Genomic DNA, 27,992 nt, shown 5'->3' with positions numbered 1-27,992 from the left:
GATAATTAATGGCAAACTAAGTATTTAATTTCCAACCTGCCTTTCTCTGTATCAGCTGTATACTGTATACACAGTAAAACGGGTCTTCGATCTTCCCTTCTCCCCAGGAGTTCTCTCAAATGGCAGAGTTCGATGTCCTAGACACGGAGCTTGTTTTAATATAAAAACAGGAGATATCGAAGAGTATCCTACGCTTGATGGCGTGCAGTCCTATCAGGTAACATTTAGATCACTGATGATTCATTGTTTGGGCCTTGTTAAAGAAAACTTTAAAACGCAACTCAAAGATCGGGTAAGGCAATCGAGACTATTTAAAGGGGCTGTCCCACTGTACGAGTTTACCCAAGAGCTCTCCCGAGTTAAAAAAAAAATCAAACTCGTGGTAAGTACGTAGAATGTACGTAGCGGGTATGTTGGAGCGTGGGACGTCTCTTAGCGGCTCGTAACGCTAACGGCCGGTACTCGGGAAACGCGGTAAGCTCGTGATGTTTTTTCAACATGTTGAAAAATGTCCACGAGAGCCCCGAGTACCTACGAGCGGCTATTACCGTAATTCTCCGAGTTCGAATCAGGGGAAACTCGGGAGAACTCTTCAATTACCTCGTACAGTGGGACAGGCCCTTAAGAGCACCAAAAATACAGTGATTACAGGGCATTCTAGGAGATCACTCAAAAACTAATCTACAGAATTTTCATTTGATGTTTTGTTTATTGCAGAAGGCACTTTCACACTTTTCCTTCTTCCAAATGGTCATAACAAATATACATTGTGTGCCTCTGAAAGATACAGCAGATTAAACACAGCCCAATTCCACACCATTACAGAGAAGCAAATGTCCTATTAAGGGGCTGTCCCACTGTACGAGCTAATTCAAGAGTTCTCCCGAGTTTTCCCCTGATTCGAACTCGGAGAATTACGATAATAGCCGCTCGTAGGTACTCGGGGCTCTCGTGGACATTTTTCAACATGTTGAAAAAACTTCACGAGCTTTCCCGAATACCTGCCGTTAGCGTTACGAGCCGCTAAGAGACGTCCCGAGCTCCGACGTACCCGCTACGTACATTCTACGTACGTACCACGAGATTGTTTTGTTTTTAAACCCGGGAGAGCTTTTGGGTAAACTTGTATAGTGGGACAGCCCCTTTACCCTTTCAACATTATTTTATTGTTTTACGATTGCCATTTATTCCTTGACAACAGGGAACAGAATTTGACTAAAGTAGTCTGTTGTGAGTATCAGGTACACATGCTGAGTTTCAACCTTCTATACAGAATTATTATAGCACATGAAGAGGACTTTAAACAATAGACAATAGACAATAGACAATAGACAATAGGTGCAGGAGTAGGCTATTTGGCTCTACGAGCCAGCACCGCCATTCAATGTGATCATGGCTGATCATCCCCAATCAGTACCCCGTTCCTGCCTTCTCCCCATATCCCCTGACTCTGTTATCTTTAAAAGCCCTATCTAGCTCTCTCTTGAAAGCATCCAGAGAACCTGCCTTCACCGCCCTCTGAGGCAGAGAATTCCACAGACTCACCACTCTCTGTGAGAAAAAGTGTTTCCTCGTCTCCGTTCCAAATGGCTTACTCCTTATTCTTAAACTGTGGCCCCTGGTTCTGGACTCCCCCAACATCGGGAACATGTTTCCTGCCTCTAGCGTGCCCAAGCCCTTAACAATCTTATATGTTTCAATGAGATGTCCTCTCATCCTTCTAAACTCCAGAGTGTCCAAGCCCAGCCGCTCCATTCTCTCTTAAACATTTTAAGCATTCCACCTATTCCTCTCCTCTAGTGATGCTGCCTGTTCCGCTGAGTCACTCCAGCTTTTTGAGTCTAGAGTATTTTGGGTTTAAACCAGCATCTGCAGTTCCGTCCCTGTGCATAGAGTTTCCTCACTCACCTCCTCTCTTTAACCTTTATTGGATACAGTTCCACATGTGATGATGGCTTCCTCAGTTATTTTAATGCAAGAAGCCATTTGTTTCCGCAGAAAACAGCTCCGTTAATGGTGGCGGGCTTTCTTTCTTTTGACACCTCATCAGGCTTGAATCTACATCAGGCCCAGCATCCACACACTGGCATTTCTGTTTTATTTGCTGAACCACGGCAAGGCAGCTGAGTGCATGAATCTCGGCTAATTGTGATGTTTCACTTAATCTGTGAACAAGGGCATCCGCTCCAAATACCCTGTGCAGGAGGGAACACAGCAGGTGCCGGTTTAAACCGAAGATAGACACAAAATGCTGGAGTAACTCAGCGGGACAGGCAGCATCTCCGGAGAGAAGGAATGGGTGACGTTTCAGGAATTCAGAAATTCCTCCTCATCTTCAGAAAGGAACATCCTTTAATTCTAGGGCCTCTGGTCCCAGACTCTCCCACTAGTGTAAACATTCTCTCCACATCCACTCTATCCAGGCCTCTCACTATTCGGTAAGCTTCAATGAGGTGTCCCCCCCTCATCTTTCTAAACGCCAGTGAGTATCTGGAATATCTCACGCCATACATATGGCTGTAAAGCATCTTTGATTTTAAAAGCAGGAGCATTTCTTTTCACTATGCTTCACTATTGCATCTCGAGATAATGGGATCCATTGAACAAATCCAGGCAGTGCATTAAAAAGATAATCAAAGATCTTGAGCAATAAATCCTCATCCACATAATGTTAGCAAGATGGATTCCTCTTAGAATTATGTCCAAGTTAAAAAGATTTTAACAATGTCTTTGCTTGTGTTTCCACAGGTTAAAATTCAGGACAACAAGGTTATAATATCTGCATGTGCTGAAGTAAATGTTCTTTTGCACAGCTAAGACAAACTTTTTTTTTTAAATAAAAAATTTTACTAACTTGTTTGTCTACCAGTCAGTTGGATTTAGTATTGTGTGGGTGTGTTTGTTTTGAATAGACCCTAGAAACAAGCAGGAGAACCCATTTGATGTTAGCCCCAGTCTCACTGAGTAAGAGAATCGTCCTTATTATTGGTGGGGGTAAGTATCGCGTATCTAGCATACTTAATGGTGCTATTCTCCGTGAAGTGAAATTATTTGCCTCCCACAACCTCCCAGCCACGGCTTACTGCAGCGACGGAACTGCGGGTGCAGTTGGAATGAAAAACGAGCAGTATTGCAGCCGCATGGACTCAACACACCCCAAAATCACAAATTATCTAAAAGAGCAAAACTAAAAAAAAATAGTCGTGCAAAAATGCAATTGGCAAACAAGTCTCTGGTAGTGCAGAAGGTGGTCTGCAGCCATCTGTTGCTGAGGTAGCATTAAGGGCCTGTCCCACTATACGAGGTTATTCAAGAGTTCTCCAGTGTTTTCCTCAAAGTAACAATTTTTTTCATCACGAGTATTTTTTCACTCGTGGACATTTTTCACAGTGTTGAAAAAACGTCGCGAGTTTACCGGATTTCCCGAGTGCCTCCCGTCACTCGTACGAGCCGCTACGGGGAACATCCACGAACTCCTACGGACCCGCTACGGACATCTTCCGAGTGCGAATCAGGGGAAAACTCGGGAGAGCTCTTGAATTACCTCGTACAGTGGGACAGGCCCTTTAGGGTTGTGCAGGTTGGTTCCAGAACCTGACGGTTGTAGCACCTGGTGGTGTGGGACTTCAGGTTTCTGTGTCACCTGCCCGATGGTAGCAGCGAGACGAGGGCCCGGATAGTGGCTGCTTTCCTGAGGCAACGTCTCATGTAGATTCTTTCAATGGTGACCAGGGCTGTGGCCATGAGGCCACCACTCTCTGCAGCCATTAGCGTTCCTGCTCATTGATATTGCCGTATCGGGCCATAATACAACCAGTCAGGATACTTTCTACAATGCATCTCTGTTAATTTAGTTTAGTTTAGTTTATTGTGCATATGTGAACATTTCAGTATTGTCTTGTGTATAGTTTCTAATGTTCATCAGTTCATAAGTGATAGGAGCAGAATTAGGCCATTCTGCCCATCAAGCCTACTCTGCCATTCAATCATGGCTGATCTATCTCTCCCTCTCAACCCCATTCTCCTGCCTTCTCCCCATAACCCCTGACACCCGTACTAATCAAGAAACTATCTATCTGCCTTAAAAATATTCATTGACTTGGCCTCCACAGCCTTCCGTGGTTCAATGGTGCTTTTATATAGTCAAATGTGCAAATGGACAGTGAAATTATATTCTAACATACAGTGCAGTAGAACACAGCCATACCTAATCAAATCCCCGATTAGCAAAGCATTCAGAAATAGTCCAGTGAGCCCTCATTTAAGAGGCACCATGTTTTGACACCAATTTCAATGTCCATTTTGGCACATTGGCCATCATCTATCAGATTATTGAGTATTGAAGTTGGGAGGTCATGTTGCAGTTTATACAAGACGTTGGTGAGACCGCATTTGGAGTATTGTGTTCAGTTCCGGGCTCCATGTTATAGGACTGATGTTGTTAAGTCAGAAAGGGCGCAGAGAGGATTTACAAGGATGTTGCACATCCTTGCTCACTGCTCCCTCTCTGTGTAACTCCTCAATGTAAGAAGAGCTCAGGTCAATCTGCGTCCGTGAGCTCAGAACTCCTTGTCAAGATGGGGATGGTTCTCCCGCAGATATATACTGCAGACTTGTGCATCAGCATTCTGCTACATTTTCATTTCTGCATTGCAGGTCCGGCTGCATTGGTGTGCGCAGAAACCCTTCGCCAGGAATTTTTCAAAGGACGCATAATAATGGCGATCAAAGAAATCCATTTGCCTTACGACCGGACAAAACTTAGCAAGGTTAGTTGTCCGTCATATTCGATCTTTGCTGTTTTTGTACTATTGTTTCATCTAGTTTTGTGCAAATGAAACATCACCACCACCACTGTTGGAATGGCAAAACTTAAATTATCTGCACAATGCGCGAATTTGAAATTGATTGAGGAACGACAAAAGCATTTAACATTTCGTAGGTCAATTGGAACCAAAAAAGCGGTTGAATTTTCTCTCTCAAGGGCAATAATGGAGAACTTTGGAGATGATTGGTGATGTTACCTCTCACTTCCTTCCCTGTCCATACTGGTCCATTGAAAATCTTCTTTAGTTTAGTTTATAGATCCAGCGCAGAAACAGAACCTTCGGCCCACCGTGTCCAGCGATCCACACACACTAACACACTGGGGCCATTTAACCTAACAACCTGGCCAGTTCTCTGGATACTTTCAAGAGAGAACTAGATAGGGCTCTTAAACATAGGGGGATATGGGGAGAAGGCAGGAACGGGGTACTGATTGGGGAAGATCAGCCATGATCACATTGAATGGCGGTGCTGGCTTGAAGGGCTGAATGGCCTACTCCTGCACTTATTGCCTATTGTCTATTGTATGTACGTCAAGGGACTGTGGGAGGAAACTGAAGATCCCAGAGAAAACCCACGCAGGTCAGGGGGAGAACGTGCAAACTCCGTACAGACAGCACCCGTAGTCAGGATCGAACCCGGGTCTCTGGCGCTGTGAGGCAGCAGCTCTACCGCTGCGTCCACGAGGAAGAGAAAATACTGGGTGAAATCGGTTTCAAATCAATGTATACACAGAGCAAAATCACCAGTAATGTGGTTTAACTCAGACGCATTCTGAAATTAAACCCTTGAGATTTAATATTGCAGCTTATGTCAGAGACCCAGGAAACAGACACGTTACCGATAAATTATTAAATCACAATCGCCAACGTTTCCATAAGTATATGTTATTTACCTGTGAAGGTAGACAAAAAATGCTGGAGTAACTCGGCGGGTCATGTCTGAAAAAGGGTCTCGACCCATTCCCTCTCTCCAGAGATGCTGCCCGACCCGCTGAGTTACTCCAGCATTTTCTGTCTACCTTCGATTTAGACCGGCATCTGCAGTTCTTTCCTGCACATTGTTCACCTGTGACATGTTTGTTCTTTGTGGAAATCGCAGAAAGTCAGAGCACATGTTAATTATATTGTTTTTCAAGCATTCCGGCTTCTGGTGGAAATTGGGAGCGTTGATTCAGCAATTTATTCTTACCTTTTGTAAAAGGGTACAGATGCGAGCAGCCTGAAGAAGGGTTCCCACCCGAAATGTCTTCCACCTACTAGACAGCGATCCTGACCTCCAACCGGGCCCATTGGAGACCTTCAAACTATCTTTAATTAGACTCTACTGGACTTTATCTAGCACTGCACATTATACTCTTTATCCAGTATCTGTACACTGTGGACAGGTTGATTTTAAACATGTATACTCTTTACTCTGACTGGTTAGCACGCCACAAAATAGCTTTTCATTGTACACGTGACCATAAGGGTTCATCTAATTTATGAGCCATCTCTTTTATGTCATGTTGTCACTTGTGGGGGAGCAACAAGGCAAATTAATTGTATGTGAATACTTGGCCAATAAACATCCATTCATTCATTCATTCATTCATGCATTCAATCATTCATTCATTCATTCATCATTCATTCATTCATACATTCATTCATTCATTCATCATTCATTCATTCATTCATTCATTCATTCATTCATTCATTCATTCATTCATCATTCATTCATTCATTCATGCATTCATTCATCATTCATTCATTCATTCATCATTCATTCATTCATTCATTCATGCAATCATTCATTCATACATTCTTCATTCATCATACATTCATTCATTAATGCATTATGCATTCATTAATTCATGCATTCATTCATTCATCATGCATTCATTCATCATGCATTCATTCATTCATTCATGCATTCATTCATTCATCATGCATTCATTCATTCATGCATTCATTCATTCATGCATCATGCATTCATTCATTCAATCATGCATTCATTCATGCATCATTCATTCATGCATTCATTCATGCATCATTCATTCACTCATTCATTCATTCATTCATTCATGCATTCATTCATCATGCATTCATTCATTCATCCATAGTAAATGAAACTAAACAAGATAATCCAACCCTCATTTTCAGCAAAGTTTTAAGTTTTAACTTTGAGGACAAATTCGTTTGGACTTTTTAAAATTAAGAACACATTTATTTTATTCATATTTTTGCCATATTATTTTTGATTAATGTGAGACTTCTTCTGGAAGCCGCACGTCCCGACCCGAAACGTCCTATGCTGCCTGACCCCCTGAGTCTGAGTGGGCCCTGTCCCACTTTCCTGAGTTACTCACGAACTCTCCCGAGTTTTCCCCTCGATTCGAACTCGGGGAATGTCGGTAGCGAGTCCGTAGATGTTTCGTAGCGGTTCGTAATGCCAGCCGTAGGAACTCGGGGCATCAGGTAAGTCGGGATGTTTTTTCAACATGTTGAAAAATGCCCACGAGTTAAAAAAAATAGCCCCGAGTACCTGCAAATGGCTATAACCGTAATTCTCCGAGTTTGAATCAAGGGGGAAACTCGGGAGAGTTCGTGAGTAACTCGGGAAAGAGGGACAGGGGCTTTACTCCAGCAATTTGTGGCTAATTCCGTCATAAACCAGCATCCACTGTTCCTTGTTTCTGTATCAGTATTATCATCATCACCTGGTAGTGTTCGGGTTGAGATTTCCTTTCAATTCCTGGAGAATCGGGGTGATTTAATAAGTTTAGTTTGGGTTAGTTTATTGTCACGTGTACCGAGGTACAGAGAAAAGCTTTTGTTGCGTGTTAACCAGTCAGCAGAAAGACAATACGTGATTACAATCGGGCCATTTTCAGTGCATAGAAACATGGTAAGTGAATAGCGTTTAGTGCAAGGTCGAGCCAGCAAAGTCCGATCAAGGATAGTCCGAGGGACACCAATGAGGTAGATAGTAGTTCTGCACTGATCTCTGATTGTCTGAGGTAGACAAAAATGCTGGAGACACTCAGCGGGTGAGGCAGCATCTGTGGAGAGAAGGAACAGGGGACCTTTCAGTTCGAGACCCTTCTTCAGTCTGAGACAATTTAGCTGAGAAATAAAGCTGAGAACTGATCATATTAGCTGCGGGTCTGTACACCCATAAAGTGATTCACCAACCCAACTGAATGTACCTTCACGCTGTGACAAACGTACGCCCCCTGCCAGCATAACATTTCTGACTATGATATTGTATGCTCCTCTAGAGCCCGAACCTTGGCATTAAAAATCTCTTGCTTCGGCAACCAGAGTTTTTTGCTACTTATGGCATTGAGATGATGACAAACATGGAGGTGAGACCTTGCGTGACGGTATTTTATGACCCCTTTAGTCGTCTGATAGTAGAGCTGCTGTCTCACAGCCTCAGCGATCCAGGATCGCTCCTGACCTCGGGTGCTGTCTGTGTGGAGTTTGCATGTTCTCCCCTGTGGCTTTCCTCCAGTTTCCCCATGTTCCAAATACATGCGGGTTTGCGGTGTTTGATCTGAAGCTGCCGCTTGGCCTTTTGAGAGATTACAGCGTTTCCACTATTGTTGGCTTGGATAATATGAGATAACCGCTGACCTCAGCAATGGGCTGGAACCCCCTTCAATTTGCCCATTGCCACAACTATAGGACCATAAGACCAGAAGTCAAAGGAGTAGAATTAGGCCATTCGAGTCCACTCCGCCATTCAATCATGGCTGATCTATTTTTCCCTCTTAACCCAAATATAGTCACTGGATGGTGGAAGGATGAGAGGATATCTTATAGAAATAGATAACATTCTTAAGGGATTGGACAGGCTAGATGCAGGAAATAATGTCTCGATGTTGAGGGAGTCCAGAACCAGGGGTGAGGGGGAGGCCATTTAGAACTGAGATGAGGAAAATCTTTTTCACCCAGAGAGTTGTGAATCTGTGGAATTCTCTGCCACAGAAGGAGTGGAGGCCAATTCACTGGATATATTCAAGAGAGAGTTAGGTATAAGCTTTTGTATTGTATTGTATTGTATTGATACTGTTAGGTATAAGCTAGATAAGCTTTTCCCACTGAGAGTAGGGAAGATTCAAACAAGGTGACATGACTTGAGAATTAAGGGACAGAAGTTTAGGGGTAACATGAGGGGGAACTTATTTACTCAGAGAGTGGTGGCTGTGTGGAATGAGCTTCCAGTGAAGGTGGTGGAGGCAGGTTCGTTTTTATCATTTAAAAATAAATTGGATAGTTATATGGACGGGAAAGGTATGGAGGGTTATGGTCTGAACGCAGGTGTATGGGACTAGGGGAGAATACGTTTTCGGCACGGACTAGAAGGGTTGAGATGGCCTGTTTCCGTGCTGTAATTGTTATATGGTTATATGGTATAGCTCTTCGGGCTAACGGAATCAAGGGAAATGGAGAGAAAGCAGGAACGGGGTACTGATTGTGGTTGATCAGCCATGATCATATTGAATGGCGGTGCTGGCACGAAGGGCCGAATGGCCTACTCCTGCACCTATTTTCTATGTTTCTATATTTCTGTATGCGGGATTGTAGGTTAATTGTCGTCGTAAAATTTCCCCTAGTATGTAGGGAGTGGATGCGGGAGTGGGATATAGTACTAGTGTGAACGGGTGGTGGACGGCCGGCATGGACTCGGTGGGCCGAAGGGCCTGTTTCTATGCTGTATCTTTCAATCGACTGAACTAAGTGGGATGAAGTGCAGTATTGTGCAGCACTTGTGGCACAGTATTATCCAAAAAGCATCAAATAGGCATCAGCAACGGTTTGGGCCCGAAACGTTGCCTATTTCCTTCGCTCCATAGATGCTGCCTCACCCGCTGAGTTTCTCCAGCATTTTTGTCTACCTTCGATTTTCCAGCTTCTGCAGTTCCTTCATGAACATCAGCAATGTGCATTGGCTATTTTGCCCAGGTGCCCCCACGGTGCTGCCCGATGTTGACAAAGTTCGTTCGCTCGTGTGTCAGACCACGTGTAGCTCGCTGTTGGCTTCTGTCCTCGTCCGACATGTTGACAGAATTGTCGTCCGACACGTCACAGAGTCCAGGGATCGCCACCAGGAGGCTTCTGTCATCATCCCCAACTCCCTCAGTCAGTCCTGACATTAATCCTTGGTGATCGCTCCCACAAAAGCACTGCTACAAGGAGAGCACCGGATAACCGCACCCCATCTTGGAGTGGTTGATGATATAGGGAATGCACACTTATAAGCACATGTCATAGGAGCAGTATTAGGCCATTCGGACCATCGAGCCTACTCCGCAATTCAATCATGGCTGCTCTATCTTGCCCTTTCAGCCCCATTCTCCTGACTTCTCCCCATAACCCCCGCCATCCTTACTAATCAAGAATCTACAGTATCTATCTCTGCCTTTAAAATATCCATACTCAGCCTCCACAGCCTTCTGTGGCAATGAATTTCACAGATTCGCCACCCTCCAGCTAAAGAAATTCCTCCTCATCTCCTTCCTAAAGGAATGTCTTGAGGCTCTCATCTCCATTCCTCGACTCTCTAACTAGTGAAAACATCCTCTCCACATCCACTCTATCCAGGCCTTTCAGTATTCAGTCAGTTTCAATGAAGTGTCCTACTAGTACAAGCCCAGTGCCGTCAAACGCTCATCATATGTTAACCCAATCATCCCTGGGATCGTTCTCGTAAACCTCCTCTGGATCCTCTCCAGCGTCAGCACATCCATCATCAGATATGGTGCCTGAAACTGTTCACACTAATACTCATGCAATGTAACCTTCCACCAATAATCTTCTGAATTCAGAAATAATCCCGTCCAAGAATTTCACTCAGACATTAATCACCATTATTTATTCTATTATTTGGCCCATTTCCCAATCTATTTACACTGTAGATTTTTTTTAAAAAACAGCGTGGAAACAGGCCCTTCGGCCCACTGAGACTGTGCCGACCAGCGATCACCCCGTACACGAGCACTATCCGACACACTGCGGACAATTTACAGGAGCTCATTTATCTGCAAACATGTACGTCTTTGGAGTGTGGGGGGAAACCGGAACGCCCAGAACGTGCAAACTCCGCACGAACAGCACCCGTAGTCAGGATCGAACCCGGGTCTCTGGCGCTGTGAGGCAGCAACTCTACTGCTGTTCCACTGTGCTGCGCATGATATCATCATATTTTATATAATTATTTCCAAATGGTCAATGGGCATAGTCCAAAAGGCATATCCCGCCACTGAAAAGGATGCTTTAGTAAACGTGGCCAGCGATAAGATATGAAACTGCAAATAGAGTGGTGGAAGCAGGTAGACGCAATGTGCTGGAGTAACTCAGCGGGTCAAGCAGAGTCACTGGAGAACATGGAGAGATGGTTTTAGTTTTCGTTTCAGAGATACAGCGCAGAAACAGGCCCTTCGGCCCACCGAGTCCGCGCCGGCCAACAGCCCCCGCACACTAACGCGATCCTACACACACTGGGGACAATTTACAATTTTACCAAGCCAATTAACCTACAAACCTGTACGTCTTTGGAATGTGGGAGGAAACCGGAGCTCCCAGGGGAAAACCGCGCAGGTCACGGGGAGAACGTACGAATTCCATACAGACAGCGCCCGTAGTCGGGATCGAACCTGGGTCTCCGGCGCTGCAAGCGCTGTAAGGCAGCGACCCTACCGTTTTGCGATTTCCTCCCACGCTCCAAAGACGTACAGGTCTCCAGGTTCGTTGGCTCGGGTATAAGTGTAAATTCTCCCGAGTGTGTGTAGGGTAGTGTCAGTGTGCGGGGGGTCGCTGGTTGGCGCGGACTCGGTGGGCCGAAGGGCCTGTTTCCGCGCTGTATCCCTAAACTAAAAGCTATAGTTGCTATTCCTGCAAGTAGTGACCAGAAAAAAAATGACCATGAAAGAAAATATTCCCAATGTTTTAGTCTTTAGCACGTCTTTGCACATACGAAAATGTAAACCGGCAGTTTACTGTTTCCCACGGCCGAATACTTGACGATATTAAAGAAATGTATTTACTGTAAGGTTTAGATTTAAATGCTTTGTGTCTCTTATGTTTAGGTGGTATCAGTGAACCCAAATAAAAAGAGGGTTGGCTTCTTAGATGGAACTTCCCAGCAATATAACGATTTACTTCTGGCTCCGGGCTGCGTGTAAGTAACTGATGTCCTCACATTCGTTCAAGAAGGAACTGCAGATGCAGTTAGGAGCAGGGAGGTTCTACTGCAGTTGTACAGGGTCTTGGTGAGACCACATCTGGAGTATTGCCTACAGTTTTGGTCTCCTAATCTGAGGAAGGACATTCTTGCCACAGAGGGAGTACAGGGAAGGTTCACCAGACTGATTCCTGGGATGTCAGGACTTTCATATGAAGAAAGACTGGATAGACTCGGCTTGCACTCGCTAGAATTTAGAAGATTGAGGGGGGGGATCTTATAGAAACTTACAACATTCTTAAGGGGTTGGACAGGCTAGATGCAGGAAGATTGTTCCCGATGTTGGGGAAGTCCAGGACAAGGGGTCACAGTTTAAGGATAAGGGGGAAATCTTTTAGGACCGAGATGAGGAAAACATTTTTCACACAGAGAGTGGTGAATCTGTGGAATTCTCTGCCACAGAAGGTAGTTGAGGTCAGTTCATTGGCTATATTTAAGAGGGAGTTAGATGTGGCCCTTGTGGCTAAAGGGATCAGGGGGTATGGAGAGAAGGCAGGTACAGGATACCGAGTTGGATGATCAGTCATGATCATATTGAATGGTGGTGCAGGCTCGAAGGGCCGAATGGCCTACTCCTGCACCTATTTTCTATGTTTCTATGCTGGAAAATCGTAGGTAGACAAAATTGCTGGAGAAACTCAGCGGGTTTCATATCTCCAGCAATTCTGTCTACCTCCGACGTCCTCACATTGGTCTCCGCTAACATGCAAGGCAAGGCAGCGCCTTTACCACCTCAGGCAATTGAGGAAATTCAGAGTGTCTCCAAGGATCCTCCAGTGCTTCTACGCAGCGGCGGTGGAAAGCATCTTGTCTGGGAACATTACCATCTGGTTTGGGAATTGCTCTGCCAAGGACAAGAAGGCTCTGCAGAGAGTAGTGCGTTCGGCCAAACGCACTATGGGAACTTCACTCGCCCCCCTGCAGGAACTATACATCAGGAGGTGCAACTCCAGAGCCAACAATATCATGAGAGACCCCTTCCACCCCTGCAACGGACTGTTCCAGCTGCTACGGTCAGGCAAACGCCTCCGTTGCCATGCGGTGAGAACGGAGAGGTTGAGAGGGAGTTTCTTCCCAGAGGCAATTCGGACTGTAAACGCCTATCTCACCAGGGACTAACTCTACTGAACGTTTTTCCTTCCATTATTTATTATGTAAAAGAATATGTGTGTTATGATTGTGTTTATAATTTGTTTGGTTGTTTTGTTGTTTGGCTTTTGCACAAAAGTCCGTGAGCATTGCCACTTTCATTTCACTGCACATCTCGTATGTGTATGTGACAAATAAACTTGACTTGACTTGACTTGACTAGATAGGACCTGCTACTTGATTGGAGCGTCATTTTATTCCACTTTGCTTCAAATATATGCTTCTCTATGCATGCCTGTTTGCTTGCAAATCAAATTAGACTGGTATTGTTCTGTTTGGACCATCGAGTCCGCTCAGCCGCTGATCTATCTTTCCCTCTCAACCCCATTCTCCTGCCTTCTCACCGTAACCACTGGCAACCCTTACCCATCAACCTCTGCTTTCAAAATACATTGACGTGGCAATAAATCCCACAGATTCACCACCCTCTGGCTAAAGAAATTCCTCCCCATCACCATTCTGAAGGTACGTCCTCTTATTCTGAGGCTGTGCCCTCTGGTTCTAGACTCTCCCATTACTGGAAACCTCTTTCCCACGTCGATTCTGTCCAGGCCTTTCGTTATCCTGCAGGGTTTCAATGAGATCCCTCTTTTAGTAGGAATAAGGTACATTTCATAATTTTAAATCTGAAATAATGCCATTCTTTCAACAATTATTTTAAACTCGCGATAGATTAATGTGATTGCATGGTAACACAGCACGGAAACAGGCCCTTGAGACAGAACTTGTCCATGACAACCAAGCTGCTCCCATTTACCTGCGTTTGGCCCGTATCAATAGACAATAGGTGCAGGAGTAGGCCATTCGGCCCTTCGAGCCAGCATCCCATTCAATGTGATCATGGCTGATCATCCCCAATCAGTATCCCGTTCCTGCCTTCTCCCCATATCCCCTGACTCTGCTATCTTTAAGAGCTCTCTCTTGAAAGTATTCAGAGAACCGGCCTCCACCGCCCTCTGAGGCAGAGAATTCCACAGATTCACAACTCTCTGTGTGAAAAAGTGTTTCCTCATCTCCGTTCTAAATGGCTTACCCCTTATTCTTAAACGGTGGCCCCTGGTTCTGGACTCCCCCAACATCGGGAACATGTCCCTCTAAACATTTCCTATGCATGTGCCCGTCCATGTGTCTTTGAAATCCAGTCACTGGAATATTTCCCTTGCTTTTGACACAGTCAGAAGGAGGTGTTGGCTTGTGGTGTAGAGGTGTGTGTGCTAATTGGAATTTTCCAAAGCTAGAGTTTGTGACTATTAAGGTTTTGATATAATTGGTTCCGTCTGCTTATTATTTGGAGCTTCCTCGTTACTTTACTCTGGGGGTTGAGGGGAGCGGAACAGTTTAGAAACTCGCACAGAGGATTTTGAAGACAAAGTTACGAACCAGCACCGCCATTCAATGTGATCATGGCTGATCATCCCCAATCATTCCTGCCTTCTCCCCATATTCCCTGACTATAGGGATATCTTGAAGATAGGGCTATCTTCAAGAGCTCTATCTAGTTCTCTCTTGAAAGTATCCAGAGAACTGGCCTCCGCCACCCTCTGAGGCAGAGAATTCTACAGATTCACAACTCTCTGTGTGAAAAAGTGTTTCCTCATCTCCGTTCTAAATGGATTACCCCTTATTCTGAAACTGTGGCCCCAGGTTCTGGACTCCCCCAACCAAAGACACTTGGACAGGTACATGGATAGAAAAGATAATGAGGGACATGGGCCAGATGCAGGCAGGTGAACCTAGCTAAGATGGGGCACCTTGGTTGGCATGAACATGTTGGGCTGAATGGCCTGTTTCTGGGCTGTTATGACTGTGGTTCTAACAACTCCAAATGTTTTTTTATACATGCTACTGTCTTCTTGACAATGCCGTGTTTTATGAAGTTAACTCCTGAGATTTCTTTGGGATTCGATGTTACTTGTACTCTTATAATATTTCAAAATGTCTAGTTTTTTATGTCAAAAAAGCACATCAGACATTTGAGCCCAGTGTTATTCTGTGTCTATAATGTTCTGTTTTTAAATACAGACCTCGTAAACTTCATTGTCCGGGGGCAGATCTAAAAAATATATTTTCCTTGAATACCCCTGAGGAAGCAAGAAAAATTGATAGATTGTCAAAGGGGAAAGCCATTGTCATCGTGGGCGCCTCATTTGTTGGTAATTCCTTTTAAAGTTCTTTTGGAGAAGTGCACGAGTTTTTATGGGGTTCATCGTTTGATGGGCGCCAAGAAATGTTGCATCAGTAAGATAGAAACTAGTCTTGTAAGTTAATGTCACGATCCATCGTAAGTAATGGCACATCTTCTCACCTCTCCCATCGGGCAAAAAGCAACAGGGGTGTGAAAACGCACACCTCCAGTTCAGGGACAGTTTCTTCCCAGCTGTTATCCGGTGACTGAATCATCCTACCACAACCAGAGAGCAATGCTGAGCTACTGTCTACCTTATTGGTGACCCTCGGACTATCCTTGATTGGTCTTTACCTTGCACTAAACGTTATTCCCTTACCATGTATCTGTACATTGTGAGTGGCTCGATTGTGAACATGTATTGTATTTCCGCTGGCTGGTTAGCACGCAACAAAAGCTTTTCACTGTACCTCGGTACACGTGACAAGAAACTCAACTAGCTCTCGACGTTCAATTGTGTGTAATATGTTTAGGTTTAAGTTTATGTTTGCCATGTGTGTCGAGGTACAGTGAAAAGCCTCGTTTTGCACGCTATCCAAACAGATCAGCTGATACAATCAGTTCAACTGAAGTACAATAGGTGGAGCAAAGGGGAAGATACAGAGTGCAGAATATAGTTCTCAGCATTGTAGCGCATCAGTTCCAAAGACAAAGTCCACAATGGGGTAGGAGTGAATCGGCTGATGGAAGGATTGTTCAGAAGCTTGAGAACAGAGGGGGGGACGAAGCTGTTCCTGAGCCTGCTGGTGTGCGCTTTCAAACCACTGAACTTGCTCCCACACGGAGGCAGGGAGGCACATTAACACTATCCGACACACACTAGGGACAATTTACACGTATGCCAAGCCAATTAACCTACAAACCTGTACGTCTTTGGAGCGTGGGAGGATCCCTGGAGAGAAGGAATGGATGGATGGATAGACTTGGCTTGTACTCGCTAGAATTTAGAAGATTGAGGGGGGGATCTTATAGAAACTTACAAAGTTCTTAAGGGGTTGGACAGGCTAGATGCAGGAAGATTGTTCCCGATGTTGGGGAAGTCCAGAACAAGGGGTCACAGTTTAAGGATAAAGGGGAAATCCTTTAGGACCGAGATGAGAAAATCATTTTTCACACAGAGAGTGGTGAATCTCTGGAACTCTCTGCCACAGAGGGTAGTTGAGGCCAGTTCATTGGCTATATTTAAGAAGGAGTTAGATGTGGCCCTTGTGGCTAAAAGGGATCAGGGGGTATGGAGAGAAGGCAGGTACAGGATACTGAGTTGGATGATCAGCCATGATCATATTGAATGGCGGTGCAGGCTCGAAGGGCCGAATGGCCTACTCCTGCACCTATTTTCTATGTTTCTATGTTTCTATGGTGCTTCGACCCAACCCGTAACTCCAGGGAGTTCAATTTCTAAATGAACACAGGGATTCTGAAGTTTGATGAGGTGCTCCAGAGACCCGGGTTCGAGCCCGACTATGGGTGCTGTCTGTATGGAGTTTGTCAGTTCTCCCCGGGACCCGCGTGGATTTTCTCCGAGATCTTCGGTTTCCTCCCACACTCCAAAGACGTGCAGGTTTGTAGATTAATGAGGTGCCCATGGTAATTTTTACCAACTGTGCTTTAGCTGAGCGAATAAACACAAGAATAACCAGCAAAGTGGAGAAGGAGGAGGCCATCAGATCAATCTAGACCAATCAACCAGACCAATCAATTACGATCATGGCTGATCTGAATGTGTAGGAAGGAACTGCAAGTGCTGGGTTACACCGAAGATAGACACAAAATGCTGGAGTAACTCAGCGGGACAGGCAGCATCTCCCGGGTTCGAGACTTAGGAGCAGAATTAGGCCATTCGGCCCATCAGTTCACGTTATTCTGTTATCTCTCTTTCTCATCTCCTACCTCGATGCCAGGGGCAATTGACAGAGGCCAGTGAACCAACAAATCCACATGTGTTTGTGACGTGGGAGGGCTCAGGACCATCCGGGGGGTAATCCATGCAGTTACACAGAGAATGTGGAAACACTACACAGATATCACCCGAGGTCAGGATTGAGCTGGGGTTCTCGAGCTGTGAGGCAGCAGCTCTACCAGTTGCACCACCGGCCTGCCATGTTGTACATTATCTGCCGTTGTTCTAAGTTGGATGATTCAGGTTACATCTTGACTGCTGTGTGCAGCTCTACCATCATACCGCAGGGAGGTTTGGTGTGCCAACACCAAAGTGGGTGCAATAGACAATAGACAATAGACAATAAACAATAGGTACAGGAGCAGGCCATTCCACCCTTCGAGCTACCACCGCCATTCAATGTGATCATGGCTGATCATCCCCAATCAGTACCCCGTTCCTGCCTTCTCCCCATATCCCCTGACTACACTATTTATAACCCTATCTAGCTCTCTCTTGAAAACATCCAGAGAACCGGCCTCCACCGCCCTCTGAGGCAGAGATTTCCACAGACTCACCACTCTCTGTGAGAAAAAGTGTTTCCTCGTCTCCCTTCTAAATGGCCTACCCCTTATTCGGGAACACGTTTCCTGCCTCTAGCGTGTCCAAGCCCTTAACAATCTTATATGTTTCAATGAGATGCCCTCTCATCCTTCTCAACTCCAGAGTGTACAAGCCCAGCCACTCCATTCTCTCAGCATATGACAGTCCCGCCATCCCGGGAATTAACCTTGTGAACCTACGCTGCACTCCCTCAATAGCAAGAATGTCCTTCCTCAAATTAGGGGACCAAAGCTGCACACAATACTCCGAGATTCCTGAGGATGTTAACACGGGCTGGCCAATTGTTGTTATGTGGGCGGCACGGTGGCGCAGTGGTAGAGTTGCTGCCTCGCAGCGTCAGAGACCCGGGACACAAATGTGCTTCTCATGAGACATCTACCGACAGCGCTGTAAAATTTATCTTCAAGCCAACATGCTTATAAGGAAGTTTTATATGTGCTCTGATCATGTGAAGTGTTCCCTGTTCAGAACCTATATCACACCGTTATATACTGCTCAATTGTGGTCGAAGTATAAGAAAAAGAGTATGCAGAGGCTTAAGGTAGCATACAATGATGCAATGAGGTTGCTACTTCGTGTCCCTAGGTGGCATAGTGCCAGTCAATTGTTTGTGTCCACTAGAGTGCCAACCTGTGAGGCACTCTTAAGACAGCTGATGTTTAGTTTTATGTGTCGCCTGGACAAGTCAGAGAACCACATAATTGAAGCCTTAGTCAGCCCTCTGAAAAGCTGCTATAGATTCACTTCTAGGCTAAGATGGCATTGGTGCAATAGCTTATATATATTTTAGGCTAATATGCAATTTCTTAATGTATCTTTGTAATTCTTTGTACTGTTTGATGTGTATATGGACCTGTGTCTGAAATAAAGCTTTAATAATAATAATAATAATAATTGCTAGCACATGCATGTTTTTGTACCAGATTGATTAGTAGGACTGGGTGTTACAATCCCTAAGATTTCACTACAATTGACATTCTTGTGTGAATTTGCTAACAATCAGACAAATCTTCAGTTGTGTACCCCAAGTAAAGTCAATATTTCACAAGTTTTTTTCCCCTTGATCTTCTAGGAATGGAGGTCGCGTGGTATCTGATTTCCAAAGCCAAGTCTGTGACCGTGATCGGAAGGAGGAAGGTCCCATTTCAGGAAGTGCTGGGGGTAGATATAGGCACGGCCATAATGAAGTTAAGTTGACAAGTTTAAATTTAAGCTGTCTGAAACTAAAACAGTTTCGAAACATCGCGACATAATCTGCCGTGAACACAAGACGGAAGAGACCACGCTCCAAATAAAGCCCCCCCCCCAAAAAAAAAGAAAGGCACCCGAAACTGCAGAATTCTGAGCAAAAATACAAACTGCTGGTAGAATTCAGCGGGTCAACGTTCATAAGTTGTAGGACCATCAATGTTCGGCCCATCAAGTCCACTGCGCCATTCAATCATGGCTATCTTTCCCTTGCAACCCCATTCTCCTGCCTTCTCCCATAACGTCTGACACCCCCACCAATCAAGTATCTATCTAACTCTGCCTTAAACATATCCACTGACATGGCCTCCACAGCTTTCAGCAGCAATGAATTCCACAGATTCACCACCCTCTGACTAAAGGAATTCCTCCTCATCTCCTTTCAAAAGGTACGTCCTTTTATTCTGAGGCTGTGCCCTCTGGTCCTAGACTCTCCCAAAAGTGGAAACAACCTCACCACATCCACTCTATCCACGCCTTACACTACTTGGGTTAGGCAGCGTGCGGTGGAATTGAACAGTCGACTGACAGTAAGCATGCAGGTCCAACAGGCAGTGAAGAATGCTAATAGCATGTTGGCCTTCGTAATAAGAGGAGTTGAGTATAGGAGCAAAGAGGTCCTTCTGCAGTTGTACAGTGCCCTGGTGTGACCACACCTGGAGTATTGTGTGCAGTTTTGGTCTCCAAATTTGAGGGAGGACATTCTTGCTATTAAGGGAGTGCAGAATAGGTTCACAAGGTTAATTCCCGGGATGGTGGGACTGTCATATGTTGATAGAATGGAGCGACTGGGCTTGTATACACTGGAATTTAGAAGGATGAGAGGGTATCTTATTGAAACATATAAGGGATTGGACACGCTAGAGGCAGGAAACATGTTCTCGATGTTGGGGGAGTCCAGAATCAGGTGCCAGAGATTAAGAATAAGGGTTAGGCCATTTAGAACGGAGATGAGGGAACACTTTTTCACCCAGAGAGTTGTGAATCTGTGGAATTCCCTGCCTCAGAAGGCTATGGAGGCCAATTCCCTGGATGCTTTCAAGGGAAAGTTGGATAGAGCTCTTAAAGATAGGGATATTGGGAGAAGGCAGGAACGGGGTACTGATTGTGGATGATCAGCCAAGATCACTTTGAATGGCGGTGCTGGCTTGAAGGGCCGAATGGCCTACTCCCGCACCTATTGTCTATTGACATTTGCAGAGTCTTGAGTCGAAACATTATCTGTTCATTCCTCCCACACATGCTGCCTGACCCGCTGAGTTACTCCAGCACTTTGTGTCTTTCCTTGTCAAACCAGCACCTGCGTATCCCAGTTTCTAACGTTTGCCCCGTATGACAAAATATTTTAATGCATATTCTGCTGCTGTTCAAGATAAGAGCTGAATCTTGCTTTTGTCTTCCTCGGCCTTTAACTGTTGATGTAAGCCTGCACTACTACGTCTGAGCTTATTAGAGTCAGACAGTCAGTTGTCAACTTCATCTTTGTTTCTAATTTGAAATCCTTAACGTTACAGAGTCTTGAAGCTGAAAATGTGAAGTTTTACATGGAAAATACAGTGATTGAATTCAGGGGACAGAATAGACTGGTAAACACAATGAATAATTGATCATTCCAATGCATATTTATTGTTCAATCTTGGAGCCAATTTTTGTAACTTACATCAATAACTCTTCATGTATTTGCAGTTGGGAGCCGTTGTGCTTGAAGATGGAGTGATTCTAGCAGCACAAGTGTGTGTGGTGGGAATAGGTATAAGCCTATATATTTTTAACTGGATGGTTGATTAGCCCCTTTAGGGGTATAGATCGGGTAGACGCACAGTCTCTTGCCCAGAGAAGGTGAATCGAGAACCAGAGGACATAGGTTTAAGGTGAGGGGGGGGAAGATTTGATAAGATTCTGAGGGGCAACTTTTTCACGCAAAAGGGTGGTGGGTGTATGGAACGAACTGCAGGAGGCGGTGTTTGAGGCAATACAATACAAATTTATTATCATTTGAGCCCCAGTGAGACTCAAACGAAATGTTGTTTCGCAACGTTTAAGAATCATCTAGACTGGTACATGGATAGGACAGGTTTAGGTGGATATGGGCCAAACGCAGGCAGGTGAGACAAGTGTAGATGGGACATGTTGGCCAGTGTGGGCAAGTTGGGACGTAGGGCATGTTTCCATGCGGGCACCTTCCGACCAATTTGCTCACCCCGACCAACTTGTCCCATCGACACTATTACCACCTGCCCAGCCCCCGGGTCGTTCAGGCTGGCCCATAACCCTCCGAGACCCGACAGGGAAAACACAGGAATGATATACCTGCCAAATGTCATTTAAAAATCTATTGACATGCGACTGATAACTACCTAAAAAAAAAGACAGACAGGCTGTAGCGCTCGGGTGTCCCAGAGACTACATAAGAATCCTAGACCCTATGTGGATATGGGCCAAACGCAAAAAGTGTAGATACCCCTCGGGTTTCCTATTCAATTTGCTCACCCCCGACCAACTTGTCCCCCCTTCCCACTAAACACTAACCATATACCTGCCCCATGTCTCCTGCGATGATCTGCAGTTCTCGATGTCCCTTACCCCTGAGTAATTCAACAGGCCCTTTGGGCCCTACCGACAGCCCGCCCACCGAGTCCACCCAACCCAGCGATCACACTGTACATTAGCACTATCCTGCACACTGGGGACAATTTACATTTTTTGGCCGAAGTTTCTTAATTTCCCCTACTCTGGGCAAGAGACTGCATTTACCCGATCTATTCCTCTGTACACCTCTATAAGATCACCACTCAACTTTCTGCGCTCTAAAGCATAAAGTCGTTTCCTAGTAAAGGATGGCGCGGTGGTATAACGGTAGAGTTATGCCTTCTAGCGCCAGGGATCAGGGTTCGATCCCGACTATGGGTGCTGTCTCTACGGAGTTTGCACGTTCTCCCCGTGACCTGCGTGGGTTTTCTCCGAGATCTTCGGTTTCCTCCCACGTTCCTAAGACGTACAGGCTTGTAGGTAAATTGGCTTGGTGTCAATTGTCCCCAGTGTGTGTCAGATAGTTAATGTGCAGGGATCGCTGGTCGGGGCGGACTCGGTGGGCCGAAGGGCCTGTTTCCACCCTGTATCTGTAAACTAAACTAATATAACTGTTTATTTTCCTTACACAGTCTTCCTTACATAGTCTTTTTTTCCTCTTGCATAAACTACCTGCTCCTGTGTGGACAGGAGTGAAACCTGCAACAACCTTCCTTCAAAACAGTGGCATCAGAATGGATGGGAATGGCCGAGTCATCGTAAATAAGGTAGAAATTGTTCTCTGTGTTACCACATCTTCACGGCTTTAAGGGCCTGTCCCACTTACCCGAAAATCCGGCAGCGACCAGAACAAGGTACGACTCTTTGGGCGACCACTCACGACCATACAGGCTTCACCCCGCGACATGTCGTCAGGGTGTCGCCTGTATGGTCGTGAGTCGTCTCCTCAGTCGCCCAAAGAGTCGTAACGTTTTTCTGGTCACCGCTGGATTTTCAACATGGTGACCTATGACGGGTGCCGGCAGTCGCCGAAAAAGTTGCGTAAGTGGGACAGGCCCTTTTTTAAAGGATATCCTTCACCTGCGCTCTTTCATATTTTATGCAGCAAATAGTAAGAGTTTTCCACCGTGTTTCCATTCTTTGATTTTTTTGCGAGCCGATCTATAGTCTCAATCTTTAAGAATAAGGGGTAGGCCATTTGGGACTGAGATGAGGAAAAACATTTTCACCCTCAGAGTTGTGAATCTGTGAAATTCTCTGCCACAGAAGGCAGCAGAGGCCAATTCACTGGATGTTTTCAAGAGAGAGTTAGATTTAGCTCTTGGGGCTAACGGAATCAAGGGATATGGGGAAAAAGCCGGAACGGGGTACTGATTTTGGATGTTCAGCCATGATCATATTGAATGACGGTGCTGGCTGGAAGGGCCGAATGGCCTACTCCTGCATCTATTTTCTATGTTTCTGTTTCTATTCAGAAGATGCACACCTATATCTGTATCTTTCAATCATAGGGCCATTGCCTCATAGAGTTATACAGCGTGGAAACAGGCCCTGCAGGCCAATATGCTCACACTGACCAACATGCCTCATCTACACTAGTCCCACTAGCCTGCCTTCGGTCCATATCCCTCTAAACCTGTCCTATTCCTGTACTTGTCCCAAATATTTAGTAAATTATGCAATAGTACCTGCCTCAGTGGTTTGTTCCATCCACCCACCACCCTTTGTGTTTAAAAATTAAAGTTTTTATCTCAGGTTCTTATAAAAGCTGGAGTAACTCTGCGGGCCAGGCAGCATCTCTGGAGAGAAGGAACGGGTGACGTTCTTGGATCGAGACCCTTCCATGTCCCGCGGAGTTACTTTTTGTGTCGATCTTCAGTTTAATCCAACACCTGCAGTTTCTTCCTACACATTATTGTTGGACGACATGGATAGGTGACGAGTTAGACTCAGTCCGAAGAAGGGTCCCGACCCAAAAAATTGCCTGCCCATGCCGTCCAGAGAAAACTGCCTGACCCGCTGAGTTTCCCCAGCCCTTTGTGTTCCACCTTGTGCACCGTGACAGGTTTAAAATATCTCCAGGAACGGGGACCGTACTTGATCGGCGATTATTCTGATTTGCCTTCCGTTGGCACTTTGTTTCAGAGCATGGAGACCAATATTGCCAAAGTGTTTGCGGCCGGAGATGTGACCACCTTTCCACTACCGTTGAGAAACGATGAGGTAGTGAGCATCCGACACTGGCAGATAGCCCACTCGCACGGTAAGCCCAGGTGGCCATTTGGGAAACATGGCTGAGCAAATAGTGACGAGAAGCGAAAATCTTCCCTGCTTCATTTCTTATTTGTTGTAACGTTAACAAATGCGTAAATACAGTTGTCGTCTCCCCGCACTTCAGGTCACGTGGCCGCATTGACCATGCTGAAGAAGAAGGCTAGCTTCCATTCCGTGCCGTACTTCTGGTCAACCATGTCAAAAAACAGCCTTCGATATGCAGGTAACGGTGGTGTACGTAATGGAATGTAGTTGACGTCATTATGCGCCTTTCAAAACTCAACCATTTAATTGCCCAACTACTGCAGAGAATTTCAAGTGCTCTTGCATCTGAATGAGGTCTGGCCTCTGGGGATGCAAGGCTTTGAAGGTGTGACAATATCATTTTTTTAGTCAGAAGGTGGTGAATCTGTGGAATACATTGCCACAGACGGCTGTGGAGTCAATGGATATATTTAAGGCACAGATTGACAGATCCTTGATTAGTCCGGGTGTCGGGAGTTATGGGAAGAAGGCAGGAGAATGGGCTTGAGAGGGGGAGATAGAACAGCCATGATTGAATGGTGGAGTAGACTTGATGGGCCGAATGGCCTAATTCTGCTCCTGGAACTTACAAACATGAAAATGACAGAGTTACTCCAGCATTTTGTATCTGTTTCCATGCTGTATCTCTAAACCAAACTAAATATTGAAAATCTGGTTTATGACATTGTACCAACCAAAAATACAGCATCGATCGAAGGCCAGAAGCGGCAATTGAGTATTTAGTTCCCCTTCAAATTACTGTTTTGTTTTCTCTCAGGCTATGGAGCTGGTTCTGAAGAAGTCATAATTCATGGCAATCTTGATGAACTGACATTTGTTGCTTTCTACATCAAGTAAGTGTTGACTGGGAACCGTCAGAATGTACTTTCTCTACATTCTAAAAGCCCTGTCCCACGGTGCGCGTTCATTCCAAGAGCTCTCCCGAGTTTAAAAAAAAATCTAACTCGTGGTAAGCACGGAGAATGAACGTAGCGGGTACGTCGGAGCTCGGCGACGTCTCTTAGCGGCTCGTAACGCTAACGGCAGGTCCTCGGGAAGACTCGCTAACGGCAGGTAAGCACGGGAAGACTCGTGAAGATTTTTCAACATGTTGAAAAATGTCATCGAGAGCCCCGTGTACCGGCAAGTGGGAATTACCATAAATCTCCGAGTTCGAATCAGGGCAAACTCGGTCGGGAGAGCTCTTGGAATGAACTCGTACTGTGGGACACGGCTAGAAGAAACTGAAATTATAACGTGTATAATTCATAATGTTTTGTTTCCATTTCCAGAGACAACAATGTTATTGCAGCTTGCAGTCTGAACTCTGACCCTGTTGTTTCCCAAGTGGCAGAGGTGCTATCTTTGGGAAAGACCATATCAAAGGAGGAAGCAAGGTATGTCATACTTACTGTGAGACCCGGGCACATCCAGTGTCATCTTCCTGAAGTTGAATGAGAAACATAGCAGTCATAACTAGTCTCCATTTTCTAAAGGTTTGACATTCAGTTGAGTTTAGTGTATTGTCACGTGTACCGAGGTACAGTGAAAAGTGTTCGCCGTCAGCAGAAAGACAGTACATGGTCACAATCGAACCACTTACAATATAATAGATCAGGGGTGGGCAACCCTGTTCTGCATTGGGGCCGGGACGCACGTCTGTGAGCGGATGGCGGGCCACATCTACCACATGTTCCCATAGATCCCGCCCTTGCGAGGATGCCACCCGGAGCACTGGCCCCAAGTTACGGGCGCTCACCAACATGGCTCACCTACGGACCACGGCCTTGGCTCTGTCCTGAAGGTGGTGGCTCAAATACTCACACTCACTCATCCCCGGCCAATTGACGACCCTGATCCCGACAGTGAAGCCCAGACACAGAAGGTGCGGTACAGCCAGAGCTCGGCGCTCGCCAGCGCAGGCCTCCTTACGTCCTTGCATCACTGCGCCTGGGCGCCGGCGGCCTCGGGCCTGGGAGGTATCGGAGATGAAGGAAGTCTGCAGGCCGGATGATAACGGAAAAAATAAAAACGCCTGCAGGCAGGGATGATTTCGGGTTACGGGCCGCATTCGGCCTGGGGGCCGTAGGTTGCCGACCCCTGGTATAGATACATGATAAGGGAATAATGTTTAATGCAAGGTAAAGCCAGCAAAGTCCGATCAAGGATAGTCCGAGGGTTACCAAAGGGTTGCCTGTAGTTGCCCAGGTGCGACAAAAAAATATATCATTAGCTTATTAGTATAGGGCGGCACTGGGGCGCAGCGGTAGAGTTGCTGCCTCACAGCGCCAGAGACCCGGGTTCGATGCTGACCATGGGTGCTGTCCGCACGGAATTTATAAGTTCTCCCTGTGACCACATGGGTTTTCTCCGGGTGCTCCGGTTTCGTCCCACATTTCAAAGACGTGCAGGTTTGTAGGTTAGTTCATTGGCTTCTGTAGATTGCCCCTAGTGTGTAGGGTGGGATTAGTGCATGGTGTATATCTGAATGTGCAGGAAGGAAGTGCAGATGCTGGTTTATACCCAATATAAGCATAAAATGCTGGAGTAACACAGCGGGACAGGCAGCATCTCTGGAGAAACGGAGTTTCGGGTCGGACCCGAAGAGATGCTACCTGACCCGTAGGTCAGACTTGGTGGGCCAAACGGTTAGTTTCCATGCTGTATCTTTCAATTAACAATTGGCAAGTCAATATCGTGTATGGTTTCGACAATATAGTTTGTAGTGTGAACTTGATCAATTTCAATAGACAATAGGTGCAGGAGTAGGCCATTCGGCCCCTCGAGCCAGCACCACCATTCAATGTGATCATGGCTGATCATCCAACATCAGTACCCCGTTCCTGCCTTCTCCCCATATCCCCCGACTCCACCATCTTTAAGAGCCCTATCTAGCTCTCTCTTGAAAGTATCCAGAGAACCAGCCTCCACTGCCCTCTGAGGCAGAGAATTCCACAGACTCACAACTCTGTATGAAAAAGTATTTCCTCATCACCGTTTTAAATGCCTTACCCCTTATTCTTAAACTGTGGCCCCTGTTCTGGACTCCCCCAACATCAGGAACATGGTTCCTGCCTCTAGCGTGCCCAAACCCTTAATAATCTTATATGTTTCAATAAGAGCCCCTCTCATCCTTCGAAATTCCAGAGTATACAAGCCCAGCCGCTCCATTCTCAGCATATGACAGTCCCGCCATCCCGGGATTTAACCTTATAAACCTACGCTGCACTCCCTCAATAGCAAGAATGTCCTTCCTCAAAATAGGGGACCAAAACTGCAGGTGTGGTCTCACTAGGGCCCTGTACAACTGCAGAAGGGACCTCTTTGCTCCGAAACTCAGCTCCTCTTGTTATGTCAAATCTGTATTCCAGATGTTTGGAGATAGACACAAAAGGAAGGAGTAACTCAGCGGGACAGGCAGCATCTCTGGAGAGGCGGAATGGGTCTCTTCCTTTCCTCCAGAGATGCTGCCTGTCACGCTGAGTTACTCCAGCATTTCACATCAATCTTCGGTTTAAACCAGCATCTGCAGTTTACCGATATGCCATCCTGATTTGTGTTTGTTGTCTTGTAATGAAGTTCAAGGTATGTGTGACTGAAGTGTTCATTTTACCTGTCAACAGCCAAGCCGACATGCCGTGGACTAAGAAGATCTGATGCATTTCTCCACGCTTCAAGCAAATCTTTTTAGAAAAATGATTTAAAGGAGGTTTATCAAAACTTAACTGATCATTCTATTTGCTTTGCCAACCTTTTATTACAAAACATTTTATATTAACTGAGAGTACAATCCTTAATATCCATGATTTTAAAATTCTATGAATCCATTAATCTAGTTTCATCATCTATTTCTCTATTTTTTTTTCTGTCCTGCTTAATAAACTGAAATGTATAGAGATGACCATAATAAATGTGTATTTGTAGTCACTCAGTGGATATCTAATCTTACTTATGTAATTAGAGCAGAGAACGCACCAGTACAGCCCAAGAACTTGCCATTTGACCAATGTCTATGTTGATCATGAT

At 45.5% G+C, this 27,992-nt stretch overlaps 1 protein-coding gene across 1 annotated transcript; it reads left to right on the top strand.

Moving 5' to 3' along the window:
* Positions 1-43: 43 nt before the first annotated feature.
* Positions 44-27,992, top strand: LOC129710470 (apoptosis-inducing factor 3-like; the record flags this gene model as incomplete). Its single annotated transcript, XM_055657425.1, has 16 exons — positions 44-217; positions 2,749-2,793; positions 2,913-2,994; positions 4,657-4,769; positions 8,087-8,173; positions 11,900-11,991; positions 15,226-15,356; positions 18,964-19,079; positions 20,654-20,725; positions 20,826-20,889; positions 22,359-22,435; positions 23,814-23,931; positions 24,067-24,165; positions 24,745-24,820; positions 25,259-25,363; positions 27,590-27,992. Coding segments are annotated over 16 exons (1,485 nt in total), but the record flags the coding sequence as incomplete, so codon positions are not given.

This window comes from Leucoraja erinacea, chromosome 28, assembly GCF_028641065.1.
Source record: "Leucoraja erinacea ecotype New England chromosome 28, Leri_hhj_1, whole genome shotgun sequence".
In the NCBI taxonomy this organism is placed as follows: domain Eukaryota; kingdom Metazoa; phylum Chordata; class Chondrichthyes; order Rajiformes; family Rajidae; genus Leucoraja; species Leucoraja erinaceus.
Note: the sequence above shows the minus strand (reverse complement) of the source record. Positions and strands in the feature narration are given on the sequence as shown.